The 22,179-nt window shown below is 37.6% G+C and overlaps 1 protein-coding gene across 1 annotated transcript in view; it reads left to right on the forward strand.

Moving 5' to 3' along the window:
• The window catches only part of TMEM131 (transmembrane protein 131), a 246,218-nt gene that overhangs the window by 143,080 nt on the left and 80,959 nt on the right, over window positions 1–22,179 (forward strand). The window contains exons 6-7 of the mRNA XM_045445797.1: window positions 17,815–17,931; window positions 20,421–20,543. Coding sequence (XP_045301753.1) covers window positions 17,815–17,931; window positions 20,421–20,543 — 240 coding nt within the window. The remainder of the gene's footprint in view (window positions 1–17,814; window positions 17,932–20,420; window positions 20,544–22,179) is intronic.

Here is a 22,179-nt window from a genome sequence, read left to right on the forward strand (position 1 = left end):
AGGGCTCAGTCCTTGACTGGAGACTCAGGGAAAATCCACTTCTAAATTCACTCAAGTTGTCGGCAAAATTCATTTCCTTATGCTTGTAGTACTGAAGTCCCCATTTCGTTGCTGGCCCTTGGCCAGGAACCTCTCTCAGTTCCCCAGGGCACCCACATTGCTTGTCACCATCTTTAGGCCAGGAGTAATGTGTCATATCTCCCTTATGCTTTGGATCATTTTGGCTTTCTCTTCTGCCACCAGTAGAGAAAATTCTGCCTTAATCATGTCATTGGGACCACCTGGATAGTCTCCTTTTTCATGAAATGAGTGAACTAATGTCCTCAGTTACATTTGCAAAATCCCTTTTTATCATGTAAGGTAATTAACCACAGGTGTGGTATCTCCTCATAGTTACAATCTCAGAGATATTAGGGCAGGAAATTTGGGAGGCTATTTTAGGGTTCTACCTACCACAAGTATCCTCTAAAATTTTACTTTATACTCATTTTCATAGATAGTTTGCAGACTTGTTATTTACATAAAAATCTGACAAAAAATTTGGGTCTTAATAAATTTTGAATTTGAGAGAATACATACATTAATCTTTAATATATAGACTGCTAAAGTAACAAATAAGCTTCAAAAACAGCTAAATAGCAAGTATTAGAAGGAAGTAAATAAGTGAAACCTAATTTCATCTTCCCAGAGTTTTCACTAATTCCTTTGAAGAGATTTGACCAAATCAAAAGGAGCTTTTTTTAAAAAAAGCACCTAGGGGCGCCTGGGTGGCGCAGTCGGTTAAGCGTCCGACTTCAGCCAGGTCACGATCTCGCGGTCCGTGAGTTCGAGCCCCGCGTCGGGCTCTGGGCTGATGGCTCAGAGCCTGGAGCCTGTTTCCGATTCTGTGTCTCCCTCTCTCTCTGCCCCTCCCCCGTTCATGCTCTGTCTCTCTCTGTCCCAAAAATAAATAAACGTTCAAAAAAAAAAAATTTAAAAAAAAAAAAAAAAAAAAAAAAGCACCTAAAATTATATCAATTATTTAGATTTTATACTTCTCCCTTCAAAAATCCTATTTCATCATATGCTGTCCTTAGCAACATATGTTGCTAGCAACATGTCCAGCAACTTCTGAAGTCAAAAACAAAAACAAAACAAAAAAAACTTAATTTTGGCTTTTTTAAATTTAAAAGTATGTTATTAACAAGGAATTGATGAGTTACCATATTGCTATCAATAGCAAAAGCTTCATTTTTGTGGTATTCATGGAAAACGCCCCTTTTCTAATATATTTCTTTAAATAGGTTTCCCTTGAGTTATTTTTTGTTGTTACCTAAAGGATGTTTTCAGAGTTTTTATAAACATGCTGATGTTCTCAAATAATAAAATCCCAGTGCTAGAAGAGATTTGTATATTCATCTAGTCTAATAATACCCTCATTATACAAAATGAAGAAAGAGCTCAACTCCAGAGGGGTTTGCCCCCTGTCATGCAGTTAATGACAGGATCCAAGGTGAGGGTCTAGGTGCTCTATTGGCCTACACGGTGATTTGTATCGTATTAAGCTATGGTGTGTGGCATATATGTTATGCCACCTGTACACAGAGATGCACTTATGTGTAAATGCAACCACACAGGCACGGCCAGTATGCAGAGACATGTTGGGTTAAAGGGCAAAATAGTGAAGTGAAAATGGAAACAGTTTAAAAATAGTTCACAACTGCCCTACAGATTTTATTTTTAACTTGTTAATGGTACTTTGCTAATTCAAGCAATGTTTTGTTGTTTTTAATCATCCAAGCTTAACCCCGTTAAAGGGTTTTCATAGACCAAGAGTTACAATTACAGATTCTTACAGGGGGCAGATAGACAATGTAAATGAGAGAAGCAGGCCATGTGGAATGAGGGTGACCTGGAGAGCACGTGGTCTGTCCAAAGGGATCAACCCTCAACCCACACTCTGTTCCAGCCGGTGGTTGCCATGTGGGAATGTAAGCGCATGCCCCGTTCTTCTCATGTTCCAAGAAGAAACAGAAATAGGAATTTTTATATGATATCTTCCAGTTTTTACACATTGAAAATAAATTCAATTTTAGAAAGACAGATGGTGTGGACCAAACAAAACAAGCTAACGGCCACTAGTTTGACATTTTCGAACTAGACTCTCCCAGGGACTTATTTCTGCACATGAACTTTATGCAAAGAGGAGAGTTTTTCTGAAAATTCTTCAGAAGGTAAACTAAATGTGCATGTTAGTCAAAGGACAAGTTGAAAACCAATATGTGTTTTCCATTGTCAGGAAATTGGATTACACAATAAAAATAATCTATACCCATCAAAACCTCCAGTTAGGTCAGCTAGATTTGGCTTCAAAAGCAGCTAGCCAAAATCTGTGCAGTCTTCTCTGTCTTCTTCTTCCTCTTGGTTTCCGTTTTTACTTCTTGCAGTAAGGTATGGATTCCCAACAGCTCAAGAAATGGAGAGGAGACATGGAATGAATTCTTAAAGGAAGAAATAACCTTATTTCCCCTCCACTTCAATTTTATGCCTATGATAAGAGCCTTTGGTGAACAATGAAAAGAGTCTTCTCATGTTCAGGAGAGTAGACCATTTCTGTAATTTTATTTTAACTCTTTGTCACCTTCTGAATTCCTGGTCAGGTCTTATTTCCTTGAGAATAGAACATTTTCTATAACTCACTTAAGTTTTTGGTTATTTACCACTATCATCTCTATATTAACTAACCAGTAGGAAATAGAGAAAAGAATCATTGTTTTCATAAGGCCAGGCTTAAATAACCATTTTATAACACACACGCAAATAACCCCCTTATAGGAAGGTCTTGTTTTAACCTGGAAATCAAGAAGAATAAGGGTAATAAGGAATGTGTTTGTGTGACAATTTGTTTTTCTTTAACTTCTAATAATTATCTGTTATTTATAATTACCTGCTAATTAACTATAGTTGTCTAATTAGTTATAATTACAATTAAAAATTACATAATAAGACTGCAACTTAGGCCTACTCATCTTTCATGACTGTATTGTATATTAGTTGTAAAATATGTAATACATATTTTGTGTCTAAGAATACAGATTTTTTAATACTCTAATAGTCAAATTTTGATTATGGTAAGAATTATTTTTAAAATTGTGATGTAATTGCAGTATAACATTGTGTAAGTTTAAGGTATACAGTGGACATATAACACTGTGTAAATTTAAGGTGTACAAAGTGTTGATTTGATATACTTAGGGGCGCCTGGGTGGCTCAGTCAGTCGAGCGTCATGACTTTGGCTCAGATCATGATCTCATGTCTCAGCTCGTGAATTTGAACCCCGCGTTGGCTCTATGCTCAGAGCCTGGAGCCAGCTTCGGATTCTATGTCTCCCTCTCTCTGTCCCTCCCCTGCTCATGCTCTGTCTCTCTCTAAAAAAATAAATAAACATTGAAATAAAAAAAATTTTTTGATACATTTATAAATTGCTATAGGATTATCACCATAGGATCAGCTAACTTCTCTGTCATGTCACATAATTATCATTTTTATGGTGAGAACTGTTAAGATCTAGTGTCTCAGAAACTTTGAGATTTACAATACAGTTTTATCTGTGATCACTATGCTGTGCATTAGATCTCCAGAACCTCGTTTTCTTATAGTTGCACGTTTGTACCCTTCAACAACACATCACTACTTCCCCCTCCATCCAGTCCCTGGTAATCATTGTTCTACTCTCTGTTTTTACATGTTTGGCTTTTTTATTTTTATTTATTTTATTTTATTTTTTAAGTTTGAGAGACAGAGCACAAACGGGGTAGGGGCAGAGAGAGTGGGGAGAGAGAGAATCCCAATCTCTGCACTAACAGTGCAGAGCCTGATGTGGGGCTTGAACTCCTGGAACCATGAAATCATGACCTGAGGCGAATCCAAGGGTCTGATGCTGAGCTACTCAGGTGCCCCAAGTTTGGCTTTTTTAGGTGCCATATGAGTGATAGCAGAAAGTTTTTGTCTTTTTCTGTCGGAATTATCCCATTTAGCATAATGCCCTCTAGGTCCATCAGTGTTGTTGCAAATGGCAGGATTTCCTTTTTTCTTATGACTGAATAATATTCCACAGTGTGTGTGTGTGTGTGTGTGTGTGTGTGTGTGTGTGTGTGTGTGTGTGTATCTTTTTTACCTATTCATTTGTTGTAGACACTTGGGTTGTTTCAATATCTTAGCTATTGTGAATAATGCTCCAGTAAAAATGGGAGTGCATATATCTCTTCAATATCCTGTTTTCATTTCCTTTGGATAAATACCCAGAAGTCAGATTGCTAGATCATATGATTGTTCTATTTTTAATTTTTTGAGAACCTCCATACTGTTTTAAACCAGTTTACATTCCTACCAACAGTATACAGGATTCCCTTATCTCCACATCTCATCAATACTTGTTATCTCTTCTCTTCTTAATGATAGCCATTCTAACAGTTGTGAAGTGCTATCTCATTGTGGTTTTGATTTGCATTTCCATGATGATTAGAATTGTTGAACATTTTTTTGTATACCTGGTAGTCCTGTCTCCTTCGGGAAAATACCTATTTGGTTCCTCTGCCCATTTTTTATTCAGATTGTTTGGGGTTTTGTTATTAAACTATAGGAGTTCTTTTATGTATTTTAGATATTGACCTCCTATCTGACATATAATTTGCAAATATCTTCTCCCATTTTGCAGGTTTCCTTTTTGTTTTGTTGATCTTTTATTTTGCTATGCAGAAATTTTTTAATTTGATGTCGTCCCACTTGTTGATTTTTGCTTTTGTTGCTGTGCCTTTGGTGTCATATTAAAAAAAAATCGTGGCCCAGGCCAATATCAGTGTTTTCTTCTGGAGGTTTATTGTATTAGGTCTTACGTTTAAGTCTTTAATCCATTTTTAATTAATTCTGGTGAGTGATGGAAGATAGGAGTCCAATTTCATTTTTCTGCATGTGGTTATCCAGTTTTCTTAATACCATTTGTTGAAGAGACTGTCTTTCCCCATGAAGTGTTCTTGGCTCCCTTGTCAAATATTAGTTGACTGTATATGCAGGGATTTATTTCTGGGCTCTCTATTCTGTTCCATTGGCCTATATGCCTGTACCATACTGTTTTAATCACTTAGCTTCGTAGTATAGTTTGAAAGCAGGAAGTGTGATGCCTTAGGCTTTGTTCTTTCTTGAGTCTTACATGCCTCCATACAAATTTTGGGATTGTTTTATCTGTTTCTGTAAAACATGCCATTGGGCTATTGATAAGGATTGCACTGACTCTATAAATGACTTTAGGTAGTGTGGATACTTTAACAGACAGTTATCAGTATATTCTTCTAATCCATGAGCATGAGGTATCTTTCCATTTGTTTGTGTCTTCTTCAGTTTCTTTCATCAAGGTTTTATAGTTTTCATAACACAGGCATACCTCAGAGATATTACGTGTTTGGTTCCAAACCACCGCAGGAAAGTGAGTATCACAATAAAGTGAGTATCACAATAAAATGAATTTTTTTAGTTTTCCAGAGCACATAAAATTTCTGTTTACACCCTACTGTAGCCTGTTAAGCATGCAATAGCATTATGTCTTAAAAAACAATGTACATACCTTAATTTAAGAATACTTTATTACTAAAAAATGCTTACCACCGTACTCTGGTCAAGAGTGTCGGTCCCGATTGGTCGGCCTTGCCTCTCAGTGCAATAAATTTTGCTGTGACTGTCAAAAAAAAAAAATGCTTACCATTATCTGAGTCTTCAGTGAGTCATAATCACTAATTACATATTACCATAAAAAATATAATAATAAAAAGTTTGAAATATTGCAGAAATTACCAAAGTGTGACACAGAGACACAAAGTGAGCAACTGCTACTAGGAAAAAATAGCACCAGTAGACTTGATCAATGCAGGGTTGCTATAGGCCTTCAATTTGTTAAAAAGAAAAAAAAAAAAAAGAGGTAAATAAAATAAATGCAATTATCTGCAAAGTGCAGTAAAGTGGAGCACAATAAAATGAGGGTACAGCTGTACAAATCTTTCACCTTCTTGGTTAAATTTATTCCCAGGTATTTTTTTTTATGCCACTGTGAACCAGGATAGTTTTCTTTATTTCTTTTTCAGATGTTTCACTGTTAGTGTATACCAACACAACTGATTTCTATGTGTTGATTTTATATCCTGCAACTATACCAAATTGGTTGATTAATTCCAACAGTTTTTTGGTTGAGTCTTTAGGATTTTTTTTTTCCAATATATGAGTTTATTGTCAAATTGGTTTCCATACAACACCCAGTGCTCATCCCAAAAGGTGCCCTCCTCGATACCCATCACCCACCCTCCCCTCCCTCCCACCCCCATCAACCCTCAGTTTGTTCTCAGTTTTTAAGAGTCTCTTATGCTTTGGCTCTCTTCCACTCTAACCTCTTTTTTTTTTTTTTTCTTCCCCTCCCCCATGGGTTTCTATTAAGTTTCTCAGGATCCACATAAGAGTGAAACCATATGGTATCTGTCTTTCTCTGTATGGCTTATTTCACTTAGCATCACACTCTCCAGTTCCATCCATGTTGCTACAAAGGGCCATATTTCATTCTTTCTCATTGCCACGTAGTACTCCATTGTGTAAATAAACCACAATTTCTTTATCCATTCATCAGTTGATGGACATTTAGGCTTTTCTATATATATATACTATAAGACCATATCATCTGCAAATATGACAGTTTTACTTATTCCTTTCTGATTCAGGTGCCTTTTATTTCTTTATCTTGCCTAATTGATCTAACTAGGCCTTTCAGTATTATGTTGAGTAAGTGTGGTAAGAGTAGGCACCCTGATCCTAGAGGATCAGGGCATCCTGATCCTCAGTTTTTTGTCATTGAGTATGATGTTAGCTGTGGATTTTTCCCATATGGCCTTTTTTTTTTTTTTTAAACTAAGATATCTTTTTGTGTTTATTTATTTTAAGAGAGAGAGCAGGGGAGGGACAGAGAGAGAGAGAACTCCAAGAAGGCTCCATGCTGTCAGTGCAGAGCCCAACATAGGGCTCAGTCTCACAAACTGTGAGAGCGTGACCTGAATCAAAATCAGGAGTCATACACTTAACCGAGAGAGCCACCCATACATACCCTTATGTATGGCCTTTATTATGTAGAGTTGTATCCTAGCTGTACCCAGTCTACTGGGGGTTTTTATCATTAAAATATGTTGTATTTTGTCACATGCTTTTGATTTTTATGTTTTATCTTTTATTTTTATCTTTTTATCTTTTGTTAATATGGTATATCACATTTACTGATTTGCATATGTTGAACCATCCTTTCATCCCAAGGGTAAATCCTGCTTGGTCATGGTGTATATATAATACTTTCAATGTGTTTTAGATTCCATTTGCTAATATTTTTTTTAAGAATTTTTGCATCTATATTCATCAGGGGTATTGGTCTGTAGTTTCTTTTTTGTTCTTGTCTGGCTTTGGTATCAGGGTAATGCTGGGTTTGTAAAATGAGTTTTGAAATGTTGTGTCCCTTCAGTTTTTTGGAAGAATTTGAGAAAGATTGGCATTAATTCTTCTTTAAATATTTGATAGAATTCATTAGTGAAACCAGCTTATCCTGAGGTTTTCTATGTTGGGAGATGGTTGATTTCTGATTCAATCTTCTTACTCACTGGTCTATTCAGATTTTCTATTTCTTCCTGTTTCGGTCTTGGAAGGTTGTTTCTCAGCATTTATCCATTTCTTCTAGCTTATCCAATTTATTGGCATATAATTGTTCATACTAGTGTTTTATGATCCTGTGTATTTCTGTAATATCAACTGTAATGTCTCCTCTTTCATTTCTGACTTTGAGTATTCTCTTCTTTTTTCATGGTTTGTGTAGCTAGAGGTTTGCCAATTTTGTTTTATCTTTTTGAAAACAGCTCTTAGTTTCACTGTTTTTTTTTTTTTTTCATTATTGTTTTTCTGCTCTCTATTTCTGCTCTGATTTTTATTTCTTTCCTTCTGCTGACTTTGGGTTTCCTTGAGGTGTAAAGTTAGGCTGTTTATTTGAGTTGTTTTCTTAACGTATACATTTACTACTATAAAGTTCCCTCTTAAAACTACTTCTGCAGCATCCCATAAGTTTTGGTATGTTGTATTTTCATTTTTCTTTGTTTGAGTATCTTTTTTTTTAGGTTTCCTTTTGATTTCTTTTTTGACCCCTTGGTTGTTCAGAGATATGTTGTTTAATTTCCACACATTTGTAGATTTTCCAGCTTTCCTTTTGTTGATTTCTAGTTTCATACCATTATGGTCTGAAAATATATTTGTTATTATTTCCATCTTCTTAAATTTGCCATGAGACTTTTTCTGTGTATTCTCATATGGTCTGCATCAGAGAATGTTTTATGTGCACTTGAGAAAAACATGTATTTGCTGCTATCAGATGGAATGTTCTATAAATGTCTGTTAGGCCTATTTGGTCTAATATATGGGTCAAGTCCAACATTTCCTTGTGGTTGTTCTGTCTGGATGATCTATCCATTGAAGAAAGTATGGTATTGAGGTCCTCTGCTTTATTTTTATGTTGTCTGTTTTCTCCCTTCAAATCTGTCAATATTTGTTAATGTATTTAGATGCTCAGATGTTGGGTACATATGAATATATAGTTGTTATATCCTCTTGAAGCATTGGCCCCTTTATCATTATCTAATGACCTTCTTTGTCACTTGTGACCATTTTTGGCTTTTAAAGTCTGTTTAGTCTGGTAAAAGCATAGCTACCCCTACTCTCTTTTGGTTTCCACTTGGACTAAATGGCTTTTTCCAGCCCTTCATTTTGAGCCAGTTTGTGTTCTTAAAACTGAAGTGAGCCTTCTGTACGCAGTATAGAGTTGGATTTCATTTCTTTCTTTTTTTTTTTTTTAATGAAATTTATTGTCAAATTGGTTTCCATACAACACCCAGTGCTCGTCCCAACAGGTGGCCTCCTCAATACCCATCACCCACCCACCCCTCCCTCCCACTCCCCATAAACCCTCAGTTTGTTCTCAGTTTTTAGGAGTCTCTTATGTTTTGGCTCCCTCCCTCTCTAGCCATTTTTTTTTTCCTTCCCCTCCCCCATGGTCTTCTGTTAAGTATCTCAGGATCCACATAAGAGTGAAAACATATGGTATCTGTCCTTCTCTGTATGACTTATTTCACTTAGCATAACACTCTCCAGTTCCATCCATGTTGCTACAAAAGGCCAGATTTCATTCTTTCTCATTGCCATGTAGTATTCCATTGTGTATATAAACCACAATTTCTTTATCCATTCATCAGTTGATGGACATATAGGCTCTTTCCATAACTTGGCTATTGTTGAGAGTGCTGCTATAAACATTGGGGTACAAGTGCCCCTATGTATCAGTACTCCTATATCCCTTGGGTAAATTCCTAGCAGTTCTATTGCTGGGTCATAGGGTAGGTCTATTTTTAATTTTTTGAGGAACCTCCACACTGTTTTCCAGAGTGGCTGCACCAGTTTGCATTCCCACCAACAGTGCAAGAGGGTTCCCATTTCTCCACATCCTCTCCAGCATCTATGGTCTCCTGTTTTGTTCATTTTAGCCACTCTGACTGGTGTGAGGTGATATCTGAGTACGGTTTTGATTTGTATTTCCTTGATGAGGAGCGACGTTGAGCATCCTTTCATGTGCTTGTTGGCCATCTGGATGTCTTCTTTAGAGAAGTGTCTATTCATGTTTTCTGCCCATTTCTTCACTGGATTATTTGTTTTTCGGGTGTGGAGTTTGGTGAGCTCTTTATAGATTTCAGATACTAGCCCTTTGTCCGATATGTCATTTGCAAATATCTTTTCCCATTCCGTTGGTTGCCTTTTAGTTTTGTTGATTGTTTCCTTTGCTGTACAGAAGCTTTTTATCTTCATGGGGTCCCAGTAGTTCATTTTTGCTTTTAATTCCTTTCATTTCTATATCTAGTTCCTGTGTGCCTTTTGATTGGTGAATTCAATTTGTTAACATTCAGAGTTATTCTTGATATGTAAAGACTTACCAATGCCATCTTCTTAATGGCTTTGTGGGTGTTTTGTATTTCCACTGATTCTCTTTTCCTCTGTTTCTGCCTACCTTTAAGACTCGTGATTTTCCATGGTATCAGTCTGTTTCCCCTTTAATTTTTGTGAATCTGTTCTTGCTTCTTGATACCATGAAGCTTACATAAAACATCTTACAGATAAAGCAGCCCATTTTAAGCTGATAGCAACTTAACTTCGGTTGCATGTAAAAGCTTTACCTTTTTAATTTTTCCCCCTTTTTTTATATGCTCGATGTCATTATTTAACTCTTTTTATATTTCATATTCATTAACAAATTATAGTAGCTATAATTATTTTTCATACTCTTCTTCTTTAACCTTTGTATTACAGTTAGGTGGTTAACACACCATCCCATTACAGAATTAGAATTTTCTATGTCTAACTGTGTATTTACCTTTACTCAGTGTGTTGTATACTTTCATATGTTTTTGTGTCATTATTAGTGTCTTTTCATTTCAGCTAGAATTCTTTTCAGCATTTCTTGCAAAGCAAGTCTAGAGGTAATGAACTCCCTCAGAATTCTCCAGTGAATTGTTAGTCCAGGAAAGTCTTTATTTCTGCTTTGCATCTGAAGGATAACTTTGCCAGATAAGAGTATTCTTGGCTAGCAGTTTTTTCTTTCAGTACTTCGAATATGTCATCTCACTCCTGGCCTATACAGTTTCTGCTGAGAAATCACTAATATAGCCTCATGGAATTCTTTTGTAGGTTACAATCTTTTTTTCCCTGGGTACTTTTAGGATTCTGTTTTTATCTGAGTTTTGACACTTTCATTATACGATGTGTTGGAGAAGGTCTTTTGCATTGAGTTAATAGGGTTATCTATTAGCTTTATGAATATAGATGTCCAAGCTTCTCCCCAAGTTTGGGAAGTTCTCACCTATTATTTCTTTGAATAAACTTTCTGCCCTCTTCTCCCTCTCTTCTCTGAAACTCTAATTATTATATTTGTTCTTTGATGGAAAACCATAGACCTGATAGGCTTTCATCACTCTTTTTTGACTCTTTTTCCTTTGTTCTGCTCTAATGGGTTAATTCAAAATTTCTGGATCACTTATTTGATCTTCTGTTTGCTTCACTCTGCCACACATGCTGTCTATTGCTTTTTATTATTATTATTATTTAATTTCAGCCATTGAAATCTTAAGCTCCAGAATTTCGGTTTGGTTCTTTCCTAAATTATTTCTTTTCTTTGTTAAATATTTCATTTTGTTTGTGTGTTATTTCCTAATTTCATTGAACAGCCCTTCTGAATTTTCTTATAGATCATTGAATTTGTTCAAAAGAACTACTTTGAATCTTTTATCAGCTAGTTTGCAAAATTCTGTGCTTTTGGTTGTTGGAGAATTACTATTTGTGATCACATTGTTTTGATTTTTCATGTTCCTTGTAGTTTTGCATTTCCACTTTTGCATTTGAAGTAACAGACACATTTTTAAATCTTTACTAGTTGTCTTCAGATGGGGTAATATAACAGCACCAACTGTTATATTTGTTAGTGCTGTTATATTTGGGTTTTCTCCACCTTTTAGATTTTCCAGAAAATAGTGCTCAAGTTTGTGGTTTCTCCCTTACCCACAGGTCCTACTGTTTTTCTGATAACAGTCCATTTACTGGACTTGCTCTCACCACTGCACTTGGGAGTAAGCACCAGGAGCCAGCTGCAGTGTGAGGGGAGATGGGGGTTTAGCACTCAGGGCATTAGAGTGCCTATGGTATGGGGATCCTCAAGTAAAGTATTCCCAGAGGCTCATGGGCAGACTTCCTGCTGAAGTCCTGAGCACAGTCAGCAGGAACTGTGTACCTTTAATGCCCTTTGATATTCTTATCTGTCCCTTTCCTGCTCTGCTCCCACCTCCAGTTTTGGAGGTCCTGCCTCAGTACTCTGGGTGCACTAGAGAGAAACAGGTTTCCCGTGCCATGTCCTGCACAACTCACATAGCCAGGTACTCATTGACTGCTCTCCTTTTCTCTTGTGGGTGAGGTCACCACTGCTGGATAATTTATTCCCATGGAATGTTGCCTTGGCAGGGTAGTTCCGGAAGAGGGAGTGGCACTGGGAAAATTCCTCTTAAGGTTTCCACTGTGACCAAACTTTTTTGTTTGTTTGTTTTTTGTTTCAATGGCATAATGGAATATGTCCCCGGAAAGGCTGGACTTTTGCAATATCTCTCTTGTCCATGGGTATCTTCCTAGGTCGGCACTCTACAGATTTTTTCCCCACATGGCAAGAGTGGTTGGGACAAATGTACTGGTTCTGTAGCCCATACTAAAGTTTGTCCATCTACTACCAGATGTACAGGTGGTTGAGACAACTCCCAGGTCCCCTGGCATATGGTGCTGAATCCCACATTTTCCACAAAGGCACTTCCGTTTGTGGATGGATATCTAATCCATAGCTTAAATGCAGGGACCAAAAGGGGCACCCGGGTGGCTCAGTCAGTTGAGCTTCTGACTTTGGCTCAGGTCATGATCTCACAGCTTGTGGGTTCGAGCCCCGCGTCGGGCTCTGTGCTGACAGCTCAGAGCCTAGAGCTGTTCTGGATTCTGTGTATCCCCTCTCTCTGCCCCTTCCCCACTCACACTCTGTCTCTCTCTCAAAAATAAATAATAAAACATTAAAAGCGGGGAAGGGACAGAAAGACACAATGTCTTTTGCTGCCATGATGGTGACATCACTCCTCCAATTTTTTTTAATGTTTATTTATTTATTTTGAGAGAGAGAAATAGAAAGTGATGACCAGTGGGAGGGGCAAAGAGAGAGGGAGACAGAATTCCAAGCAGGCTTCACAACTATGAGCACAGAGCCTTATGCGGAGCTTGAACCCACGAACCATGAGATCATGACCTGAGCCGAAACCAAGAGTTGGACACTTAACTGACTGAGCCACCCAGGCACCCCATCACTCTTCCAATTTTAAATAAGATAGTCAGGGCAAGCCTCATTCAGAAGGTGACATTTGAACAGACTTGAAGGAGGTAAGGGAGAGGACTGTATGGAAGGAAGTGGAATATATGGAAGAACATTCCAGACAGAAGGTACAGGCAGTATAAAGGCTCCTATGTGAAAACACACCTGTATGCAAAGAGGACAGTGTGGTTAGCTAGGCCAGAGTGATCAAGAATGAGAGAAGTGAAGGGGAATAGGTAGGGTAGATTGTGAAGGGCTGTACAAGCTATGATATGAGGACTTTGGCTCTTATCCTGATTGAACTTGGAAGCCTTCACGGATTTGAGCAGAAAAATGAAATGATAGCTTACGTTTTGTAAGTATCACAACTTATCAAAAAGAGATCAGAGGGTACCTGGGTGGCTCCGTTGGTTAAGCATCCAACTCTTTATTTCAGCTCAGGTCATGATACCAGGGTTTGTGAGTTTAAGCCCCACATCAGGCTCCGTGCTGACAGTTCAGAGCCTGCTTGGGATTCCCTCCCTCTGCCTCTCCCCCGCTCATGCGCTCGCTCTCTCTCTCAATAAGTAAAAAAACAAAAAACAAACAATGAAGAGCAAAGGGAGAATCAGGGACACCAGTTACATTAGCTGCTGCAGTACCCCATGGATAATTACTCTGACAAGAGTGAAGAACTGAAGAAAGCTGTTGGATTTGGGATATATTTTGAAGATACAGCCAATAAGCTCTCCTGATGTGGGACTAAGAGAAAGAGAAAAGTCAAGATTGACTCTCTGTTTTTTTCCCCAAGCTACAAAAGGACAGAATTGCCATCAACCGAGATGGAGAAGGCTGAGGATAGAGCAGGTTTCGGGAGTACAATCAGTAGTTCAGTTTTGGATGTGTTAGATTTGAGGTGTCCTTAGACATCCAGGTCCAAGTGCCAAGTGACAGTTGGTGTCTGAGTTTGGATAATAAGAGAAAGGACCGAACTTGAAATGGAAGTTTAAGAGTCACTGGTGAAGATACAAAGTCGTGGACCTGGATGAGCTCACCAAGGGAGCCAGCCAGGGACTGAGCTGTGGTACAAAGGTGAGAGATACTTAGCTGCAGATAATGTTCGGTTAAAGCTAGCACACCATGTTTTTTCTTCGTTACTTTTTATACTGTTTTCTAATTTTTTATCATACCAAATTCATCTAATTTAGAAAGTGTGTGGGAAAGAGGACAAAAGGATGATTTGTAGCAAATCTGATTAATTCTTATGGGAAGATTACGTTCCTGAGTCTGACTTTGCTGTTCTGTTTTGTTATATCATTGTCACTTGGAATTAGATTTTCCCTGTTATTAAAAAAAAGAAGAAAGGAAATATTTGTTCTTTCTCAACATCTTCTTAAAGTACTGAGATAATAATGTACTCAAGTCTTGATAGGTATTGAGAACTGTTGAAGAGAACTTGTACTCCTATCTAGACTCTTCTCTGTTCCACCCCACCTTCTTTCCCACCGGATAGAAATGACATCATGGAGCAAATTCTCCATCTTCCATAGGAATTAAGCAGTGAGACTGGCCATAATTATGGTTTCTTTAATAATTAGGATCTCAGATATCATCTAATAAAACTGGCTTATTTTGAAATTAGGAGAAATTGAGACCTACAAAGGTTCAATGACTTGCCAAAATCAGTTTCTTATTTTGTTTTTTTGTTTTTTGTTTGTTTTTAATGTTAGTTTTGAGAGAGAAAGGGACAGTACAAGTGGGATAGGGGCAGAGAGAGAGTGAGACACAGAATTCAAAACAGGCTCCCAGCCGTCAGCCCAGAGCCCGACTCAGGACCCGAACCCACAAACCGCAAGATCATGACCAGAGCCAAAGTTGAACGCTTAACCAACTGAGCCACCCAGGTGCCCCTCAAAATCAGTTAATGGCAGAATTAGAAACTCAGATCTCCAATGTGTCACGTACTTACTCAAAACTAGATGTCCAGTTCTGGTAGTAGCAAAAGGTTATGCTAAGAATTAAGCATTTCATGATGATTTTCCTTACCTTTTGTAACTTACATGGGCTTTTGAAAGATATTATTTAAATATTTACATACATTCCCATAAAAATTTTAAAGGAAACCAGTTTTTTCTCTGGCTGGATAAATTTCCCTGTAGTGAACCACAGGCCTTGTGAGTATCTTCATTGACATTAGAACTGTTGTCAATAGACAGCAACATGCAGAAGATTGAAACTAGACCACTTTCTCACACCATTCACAAAAATAAACTCAAAATGGATAAAGGATCTGAATGTGAGACAGGAAACCATCAAAACCCTAGAGGAAAAAGCAGGAAAAGACCTCTCTGACCTCAGCCGTAGCAATTTCTTACTTGACACATCCCCAAAGGCAAGGGAATTAAAAGCAAAAATGAACTACTGGGACCTTATGAAGATAAAAAGCTTCAGCACAGCAAAGGAAACAACCAACAAGACTAAAAGGCAACCAACGGAATGGGAAAAGATATTTGCAAATGACATATCAGACAAAGGGCTAGTATCCAAAATCTATAAAGAGCTCACCAAACTCCACACCCGAAAAATAAACAACCCAGTGAAGAAATGGGCAGAAAACATTAATAGACACTTCTCTAGAGAAGACATCCGGATGGCCAACAGGCACATGAAAAGATGCTCAATGTCACTCCTCATCAGGGAAATACAAATCAAAACCACACTCAGATATCACCTCACGCCAGAGTGGCCAAAATGAACAAATCAGGAGACTATAGATGCTGGAGAGGATGTGGAGAAATGGGAACCCTCTTGCACTGTTGGTGGGAATGCAAACTGGTGCAGCCACTCTGGAAAACAGTGTGGAGGTTCCTCAAAAAATTAAAAATAGACCTACCCTATGACCCAGCAATAGCACTACTAGGAATTTACCCAAGGGATACAGGAGTACTGATACATAGGGGCACTTGTACCCCAATGTTTATAGCAGCACTCTCAACAATAGCCAAACTATGGAAAGAGCCTAAATGTCCATCAACTGATGAATGGATAAAGAAATTGTGGTTTATATACACAATGGAGTACTACATGACAATGAGAAAGAATGAAATCTGGCCTTTTGTAGCAACATGGATGGAACTGGAGAGTGTGATGCTAAGTGAAATAAGCCATACAGAGAAAGAAAGATACCATATGGTTTCACTCTTATGTGGATCCTGAGGAACTTAACAGAAACCCATGGGGAAGGGGAAGGAAAAAAAAAAAAAAAGAGGTTAGAGTGGGAGAGAGCCAAAGCATAAGAGACTGTTAAAAACTGAGAACAAACTGAGGGTTGATGGGGGGTGGGAGGGAGGGGTGGGTGGGTGATGGGTATTGAGGAGGGCACCTTTTGGGATGAGCACTGGGTGTTATGGCAACCAATTTGACAATAAACTATTGAAAAAAAAAAAAAAACTTGTCAGTAGGAATACCATACTCATTGATTGTAAACAATTTTTTCAACATTTTTAGATCTCTGAAATTTTGGGTTTAATTTACTCTTTTTTTAGTTTCTCAGGGTGGAAACGTAGATTATTGATTTGAAGCATTTCCCAAAATAAGTATGCTTTATCTGCAGCCAGCAAATTTTGATATGTCGTGTTTTAATTTCTAGTTGATTCAAAATATTTTAATTTCCCTGTGACTACCCCTTGGACCAATGGGTTATTTAGAAGTTTGTTAATTTCAAGCTACTTAGAGATTTACCAGGTATCCTTCTCTTACTGACTTTGGCTCAGATGTAACCTCCATGTAGTGTCTACAGCTTCCAGGAGTTATATACTCTGATTTTAGCCCACTGTCAGCTTTTAGCGGTGTATAAAAATTTTAGCTGAATTCATTTTACCCTCATATGGTAGCCTCATCTTCCCATTTTCTGCCATGGGTGAGCCATTACTCACATTCCATCTCTCCTTGGAGGTGCTTGTCTTTCCTTAAATTTTGAGCTACCTGATATGCAAACTCTGTGATAGGGTCAAGAAAAGTTCCATTTTTGTAGATTATCCTTTTGGTTGTTGATAATGCACAGGAAATGCTCTTTCCAGCTTTCTGCTTCCTGAGGTGAAGCCAGAAGTCTCAATGCCAGGTATTTTAAGCTACAATTTGGGGAGTGTTTTAGAGTTCAAGCCATAGAGGCAAATGAGAAAGGTTGATGACTTTACACATTAAAATGCATCATAAGGCTTCATCACAGACAGAACTATAGTCACAGTCCCTTGAACTCCATGGAGTAGCCCTATTGTTCTGTTGTAATAAAGTTTTATTTCACTAACTACAATGACATTCTCAACCTGTACAAGAAAACAGGAGTGAGTTTCTGTGCGTATTGTCACTCCTGCCTTCTTTCCTAATTTAAGTTGCTGGCACATACAGCACCATGTGTGAATGACTGACAGAGGTCAAGGGGTTAAGGTGTGGGCTTATTTCTTCTTTGGAATAGTACAAGTTGTTGTTTAGTTGTAGAGTAGTACATCTATATAAGAAGCTCAGCCTCAGCTCAACTCCTACTGAATTATGTGATGATGGAACAGTCTGTAATTAGGTACTTCATTCCAGCCTAATGATTGTTGAATGAACAGCATCTAATTGGTAATTGATAAAGCTGTGTGACTGTAGACATCAGTATGAAGACATCGTTTTTATTATTTTTCATTGCAGAATAATTTGGCTAATTTAAAGCTTAAACCTTCAGTAGGAGAAGCTAGTTCATGGAAATGATTGTGAGATGATTGCTTTACAAACTTCAGCTATTTAATTGTGGTCAGCATAATCGGATTTTTTAGTTACTCATTTAACTTTATTTGTTGCTCTTCTTTTTCAGAAAATACTTCCAGGAGGAAATACGTCATTTGATGTAGTTTTTCTTGCAAGAGTAGTGGGAAATGTAGAAAATACTTTATTTATTAACACGTCCAATCATGGGGTATTTACTTATCAGGTAAGAACCGGGACTAAATCTTTTATTTATTTTATAAAATATCGTTCTTATCTCCAACCTATCCTATGACTCTCTTTAAAAACTCAGGGATAATAGGAAATGTGAGAGTTTAGACTGAGAGCATTTTTATTCACTGCTATGTCTGTGACTAGCCCCTATCAAATCAGACTGAACAAATGATCTTTTAAGGCTATAGCTAAAGTTTTAATGTAAGATTGTTGGCAAAAGAATAGTAAAAAAATTTTTATAATAATTTTTTTAATTTTTATTTTGCACATTTATGAAGCGTACTTGATAATAGTTTCAAAATTAAAACATGCATGCTCCCTTTTCTTCAACGTTTATTTATTTTTGGGACAGAGAGAGACAGAGCATGAATGGGGGAGGTGCAGAGAGAGAGGGAGACACAGAATCGGAAACAGGCTCCAGGCTCTGAGCCATCAGCCCAGAGCCCGACGCGGGGCTCGAACTCACGGACCGCGAGATCGTGACCTGGCTGAAGTCGGACGCTTAACCGACTGCGCCACCCAGGCGCCCCGCATGCTCCCTTTTCTTTAGTGAATAGATTGCTTAAAATTTGTTCTTATTTTCTCTGTGTAATGTTTAGGTTATTAGAGATTGTTAATGTCTTATGAGTCAAGATTTTTATAATCAAGGTTATCAAGATTGTTAAGAAGAATTGCTTCTGTGGCACTATACTACGTACTTTACAAACATTTCTGCATGCGTTATAGATACTGTTATTCTCATTCGTTTAGATAAGGAAGGTGAAGCTTAGAAAGGTTAAGTAGTTTGTTCAAATTATGCTACTAATAGATTATTAAGCAGGGATTCAAACCCATGTCTTTATAACTACAAAGACCATCCTATTAACCACTGTGTTATACTGCATATAGAACACAGTGTTTTAACTCCTTACTTAGATAATGTCTTACTTTACAGTTTTTATGATTTTGTTTTTGAACATTTCTTTTCTAGGATCCAGAACATACCACATATCTTGAGAATTCGTGTCAGTAAACCAATTAGTTAGGCACTTGTATTTATATACAGTGAATATGTCTTTAACAGTTGTTTAGTAGGCAACCTGTGTAGATGAATAACTTAGAAGTGCTATATAGATGATGCTCATTTAACATACACCTGTTGAGTAAATGAAGACTGTCATAAGAATATTACTACCATTGCCCTCTAGGGGCAGCCTAACCGACTTAGGTGGATGTGGCCAAGCTGTACTACTTGAGGGTTGTAATCGGTTTGTTCTCAAGCAGAGCCTCAGTGGCCAGCTGCTTTTCTTCACCTCTCCACATCTAGTCTTTCACAAAGTCTGCCTCCTAAATATATCTTGAGTCTAACTCTCTCCTCCACACTACCACTGCTCTCTTCTAAGCCACCATTACCTCTCCCTGGGTTACACCGTAGCCTCCAACAGGCCTTCCACTCCTCCACTGTCCTTACCATAGTCTGTTATTCACTGTAGTCGGAATGATCTTCTGTGAACATAAATCACATCTAGTCAACTTCCCCATGGAAATCTTTATGTCGTCCTGTTGCTTTCAGAGCAAAATGTAAATTTGTGACCAAGGCCAACAAGGCTCTGAGGTTCTGACTCCCATATGTTCCTTCTATTCCATCCCATTTGACCATGCTTCTCATCTTATTCCTGATCTTCAAGTTAACCCCTTTCCTGCCTTGTTTCCTTTGTATACTTCCCCTCACCCAAATACACTCTCAGTGCTGGTTTGTTCTCATCTTGCATCAGCTCATAATCACTTCCCCAGAGAAGATGACCTTGACCATGCTCCCTAAAAGAACATCCCAGCCTCACCCCAGCCAGTTATTCTATATCACATTACCATTTTTTAAAAACTTTTTTATTGTTATTTAGTGTGCCCCTCATACTGGAATGTAAGTTGCATGAGGGCGGCACATTATCTATCTTGTTTACTCTTGAATCATTCACACTGTATATATTTGTGCCTAGCAAATCATAGGCACTTAAGAAATATTTGTCATTTGACTGATGGGCTCACTCTGTTTAGTCAACCCAGGACCTTGCTTTCTCATGTGGGAATGACCTGGAGCTGGATTTGAGAAATTGTTTGAGCCCTAGATCCATCTTCTTCTCATGGTTGGAATAAGGAAATCTTTTGATTCCCTGTTGCCTTCTTTTGTCTATTCTGTGAGCTCATGAAGGATTGCTATCATTTTAATTTCCAATATATTATAGAAATAATTCCAAATACACATATATGTAGTAAATCAAATATATAGCCAAATCAAGGATAGAAACCACATGTGTATTCTTTTTAAAGGTAGTCAAGATTTTTCCATCTAAATAAGACACATCAGTTTTCCCTAGATCAATCAGTTATAACTATAAAAATGTTAGTTATGAAAGCAACCCAGATTGCATTTTTTTCTCCTTTAAAATAGGTATTTGGTGTTGGAGTTTAACCCAGATTGCATTTTTTTCTCCTTTAAAATAGGTGTTTGGTGTTGGAGTTCCAAATCCATATCGACTGAGGCCATTCCTTGGGGCCAGAGTCCCTGTGAACAGCAGTTTCTCACCTATAATAAATATACACAATCCTCACAGTGAGCCTTTACAGGTGAGTTTATGTTGATGATATTGAATGAGTTACATTTTGGTGGAAATTAATGCTTACCATGAAATCTCAGTTTGTTACAGTTTGCAAGACTATTTAAAATAATGGGATTTTATAGATGTATCAAAGAGTGGTTATTCTTTTAATGCAACTTGCTGTGGTCAGAATTTTCGATTACAATAGTCCAGGTATTGACTTTTTGGAACCACTTTTTAAACAACTGTGGTTTCTCTGGTGTTACAGTTTAGCAGGTCTGCATTTAACTTAAGAGTTTTCAACTACACAAGGCCATTGCTTTTCTGATGTAACGTAAATTTTTAAAACAGTTCATACTTATTTTTGGTAATAAGTTTTGGGTGATGGCAGCCTGGAAGTTAAAGTCTGAGGAAGGGTAAATATAGAATCACGATTAAAAGCAAACTTATTTTTTGTTTAGAAGTCCAACTCCTGGGATTCCTGGGTGGCTCAGTCAGCTGAGCATCCTACTCTCAATTTCCACCCAGGCAACAAACCCAAAGTCATGGGATTGAGCCTAGTATTGGGCTCCACGCTGAGCATGGAGTCTGCTTAAGATTCTCTCCCTCTCTGTCTCTCTCTTTCTCTTTCTTTGCACCCCTCCCCTGCTCTCTCTAAAGATAAGATAAGATAAGATAAGATAAGATAAGATAAGATAAGATAATCCAACTCCTAATTTTACTCAATCTGTTAGGTACTGATTGTTTTCAAATTTGACATCTCTCCTCACTAGTTCCTGGTCTCTTTTATAGTCAGAGTGGCAAGTGTCACTCCTTTATGTGTTTCCTAAAATCCCTACCGTACATCCCGAGAGACTTCCAACTATGTGACATTTGCTGCCACTGTAGGTTCTAGTTGCGTTGTGTTGTCTGGTTGAAAGGAGATGTGGATGCTTTCTGGAATAGTTTATAATATCTACACCCAGCCTCCCCAAAGTTCTTTAGGACCAGTACTGCAGGCCTTAACAGTAGCTTGAACATAACAGGAGGAGGGAAAATACTACATATTGTAGTAAGCTACAGAGCTTTGACAACCAAACTGATTCTTGTCATCCCAGAACCCCCGGTAGAAATGTTCATGAACAATGAAAAAGAAAATGTAGAAGAGAAAAAAGTGAGATTTTTAGAGCCTGAATTGTGAAATTATATGCTAAGGTAGCAAAAAAGAGGTTTCTTCCCAACGTTTGGCTAACAATTAGGTGAGCATAACTACTAATAAAAATACTCTACCCAAATTTGAATTATTTTTAGCTAGATATTTTCATTACAAGAGAAGAAAAATCTCTTGTGTCCTGTTTTTACAAGTGAAAAGTATTTGTATTTCCTCTTCATCACTCGATCATTTATATCCTTTTGCTAAATTTAGATAATAATGTATTTTCTCTGTTTTGGCAAACTTTTATCAGAAATTATATAGAAACCTCATAAATAAATTCCTGCTGCTTTCTTTCCTTGACTGTTTTTGGTCAACTTATTTTTGTTGTTGTTGATGTTCATCTAGGCTTTTTCTAGTTATAGTATTTTAATTCAAGAATGTATACCACACTGGACTTTTCACCAGCATGCAGGAGAGCAAATGGAAAAACCAAAGCTGTCCTCTTAGAAAAAGTATAGATTATTTTTTT

This window comes from Leopardus geoffroyi, chromosome A3, assembly GCF_018350155.1.
Source record: "Leopardus geoffroyi isolate Oge1 chromosome A3, O.geoffroyi_Oge1_pat1.0, whole genome shotgun sequence".
NCBI lineage: Eukaryota > Metazoa > Chordata > Mammalia > Carnivora > Felidae > Leopardus > Leopardus geoffroyi.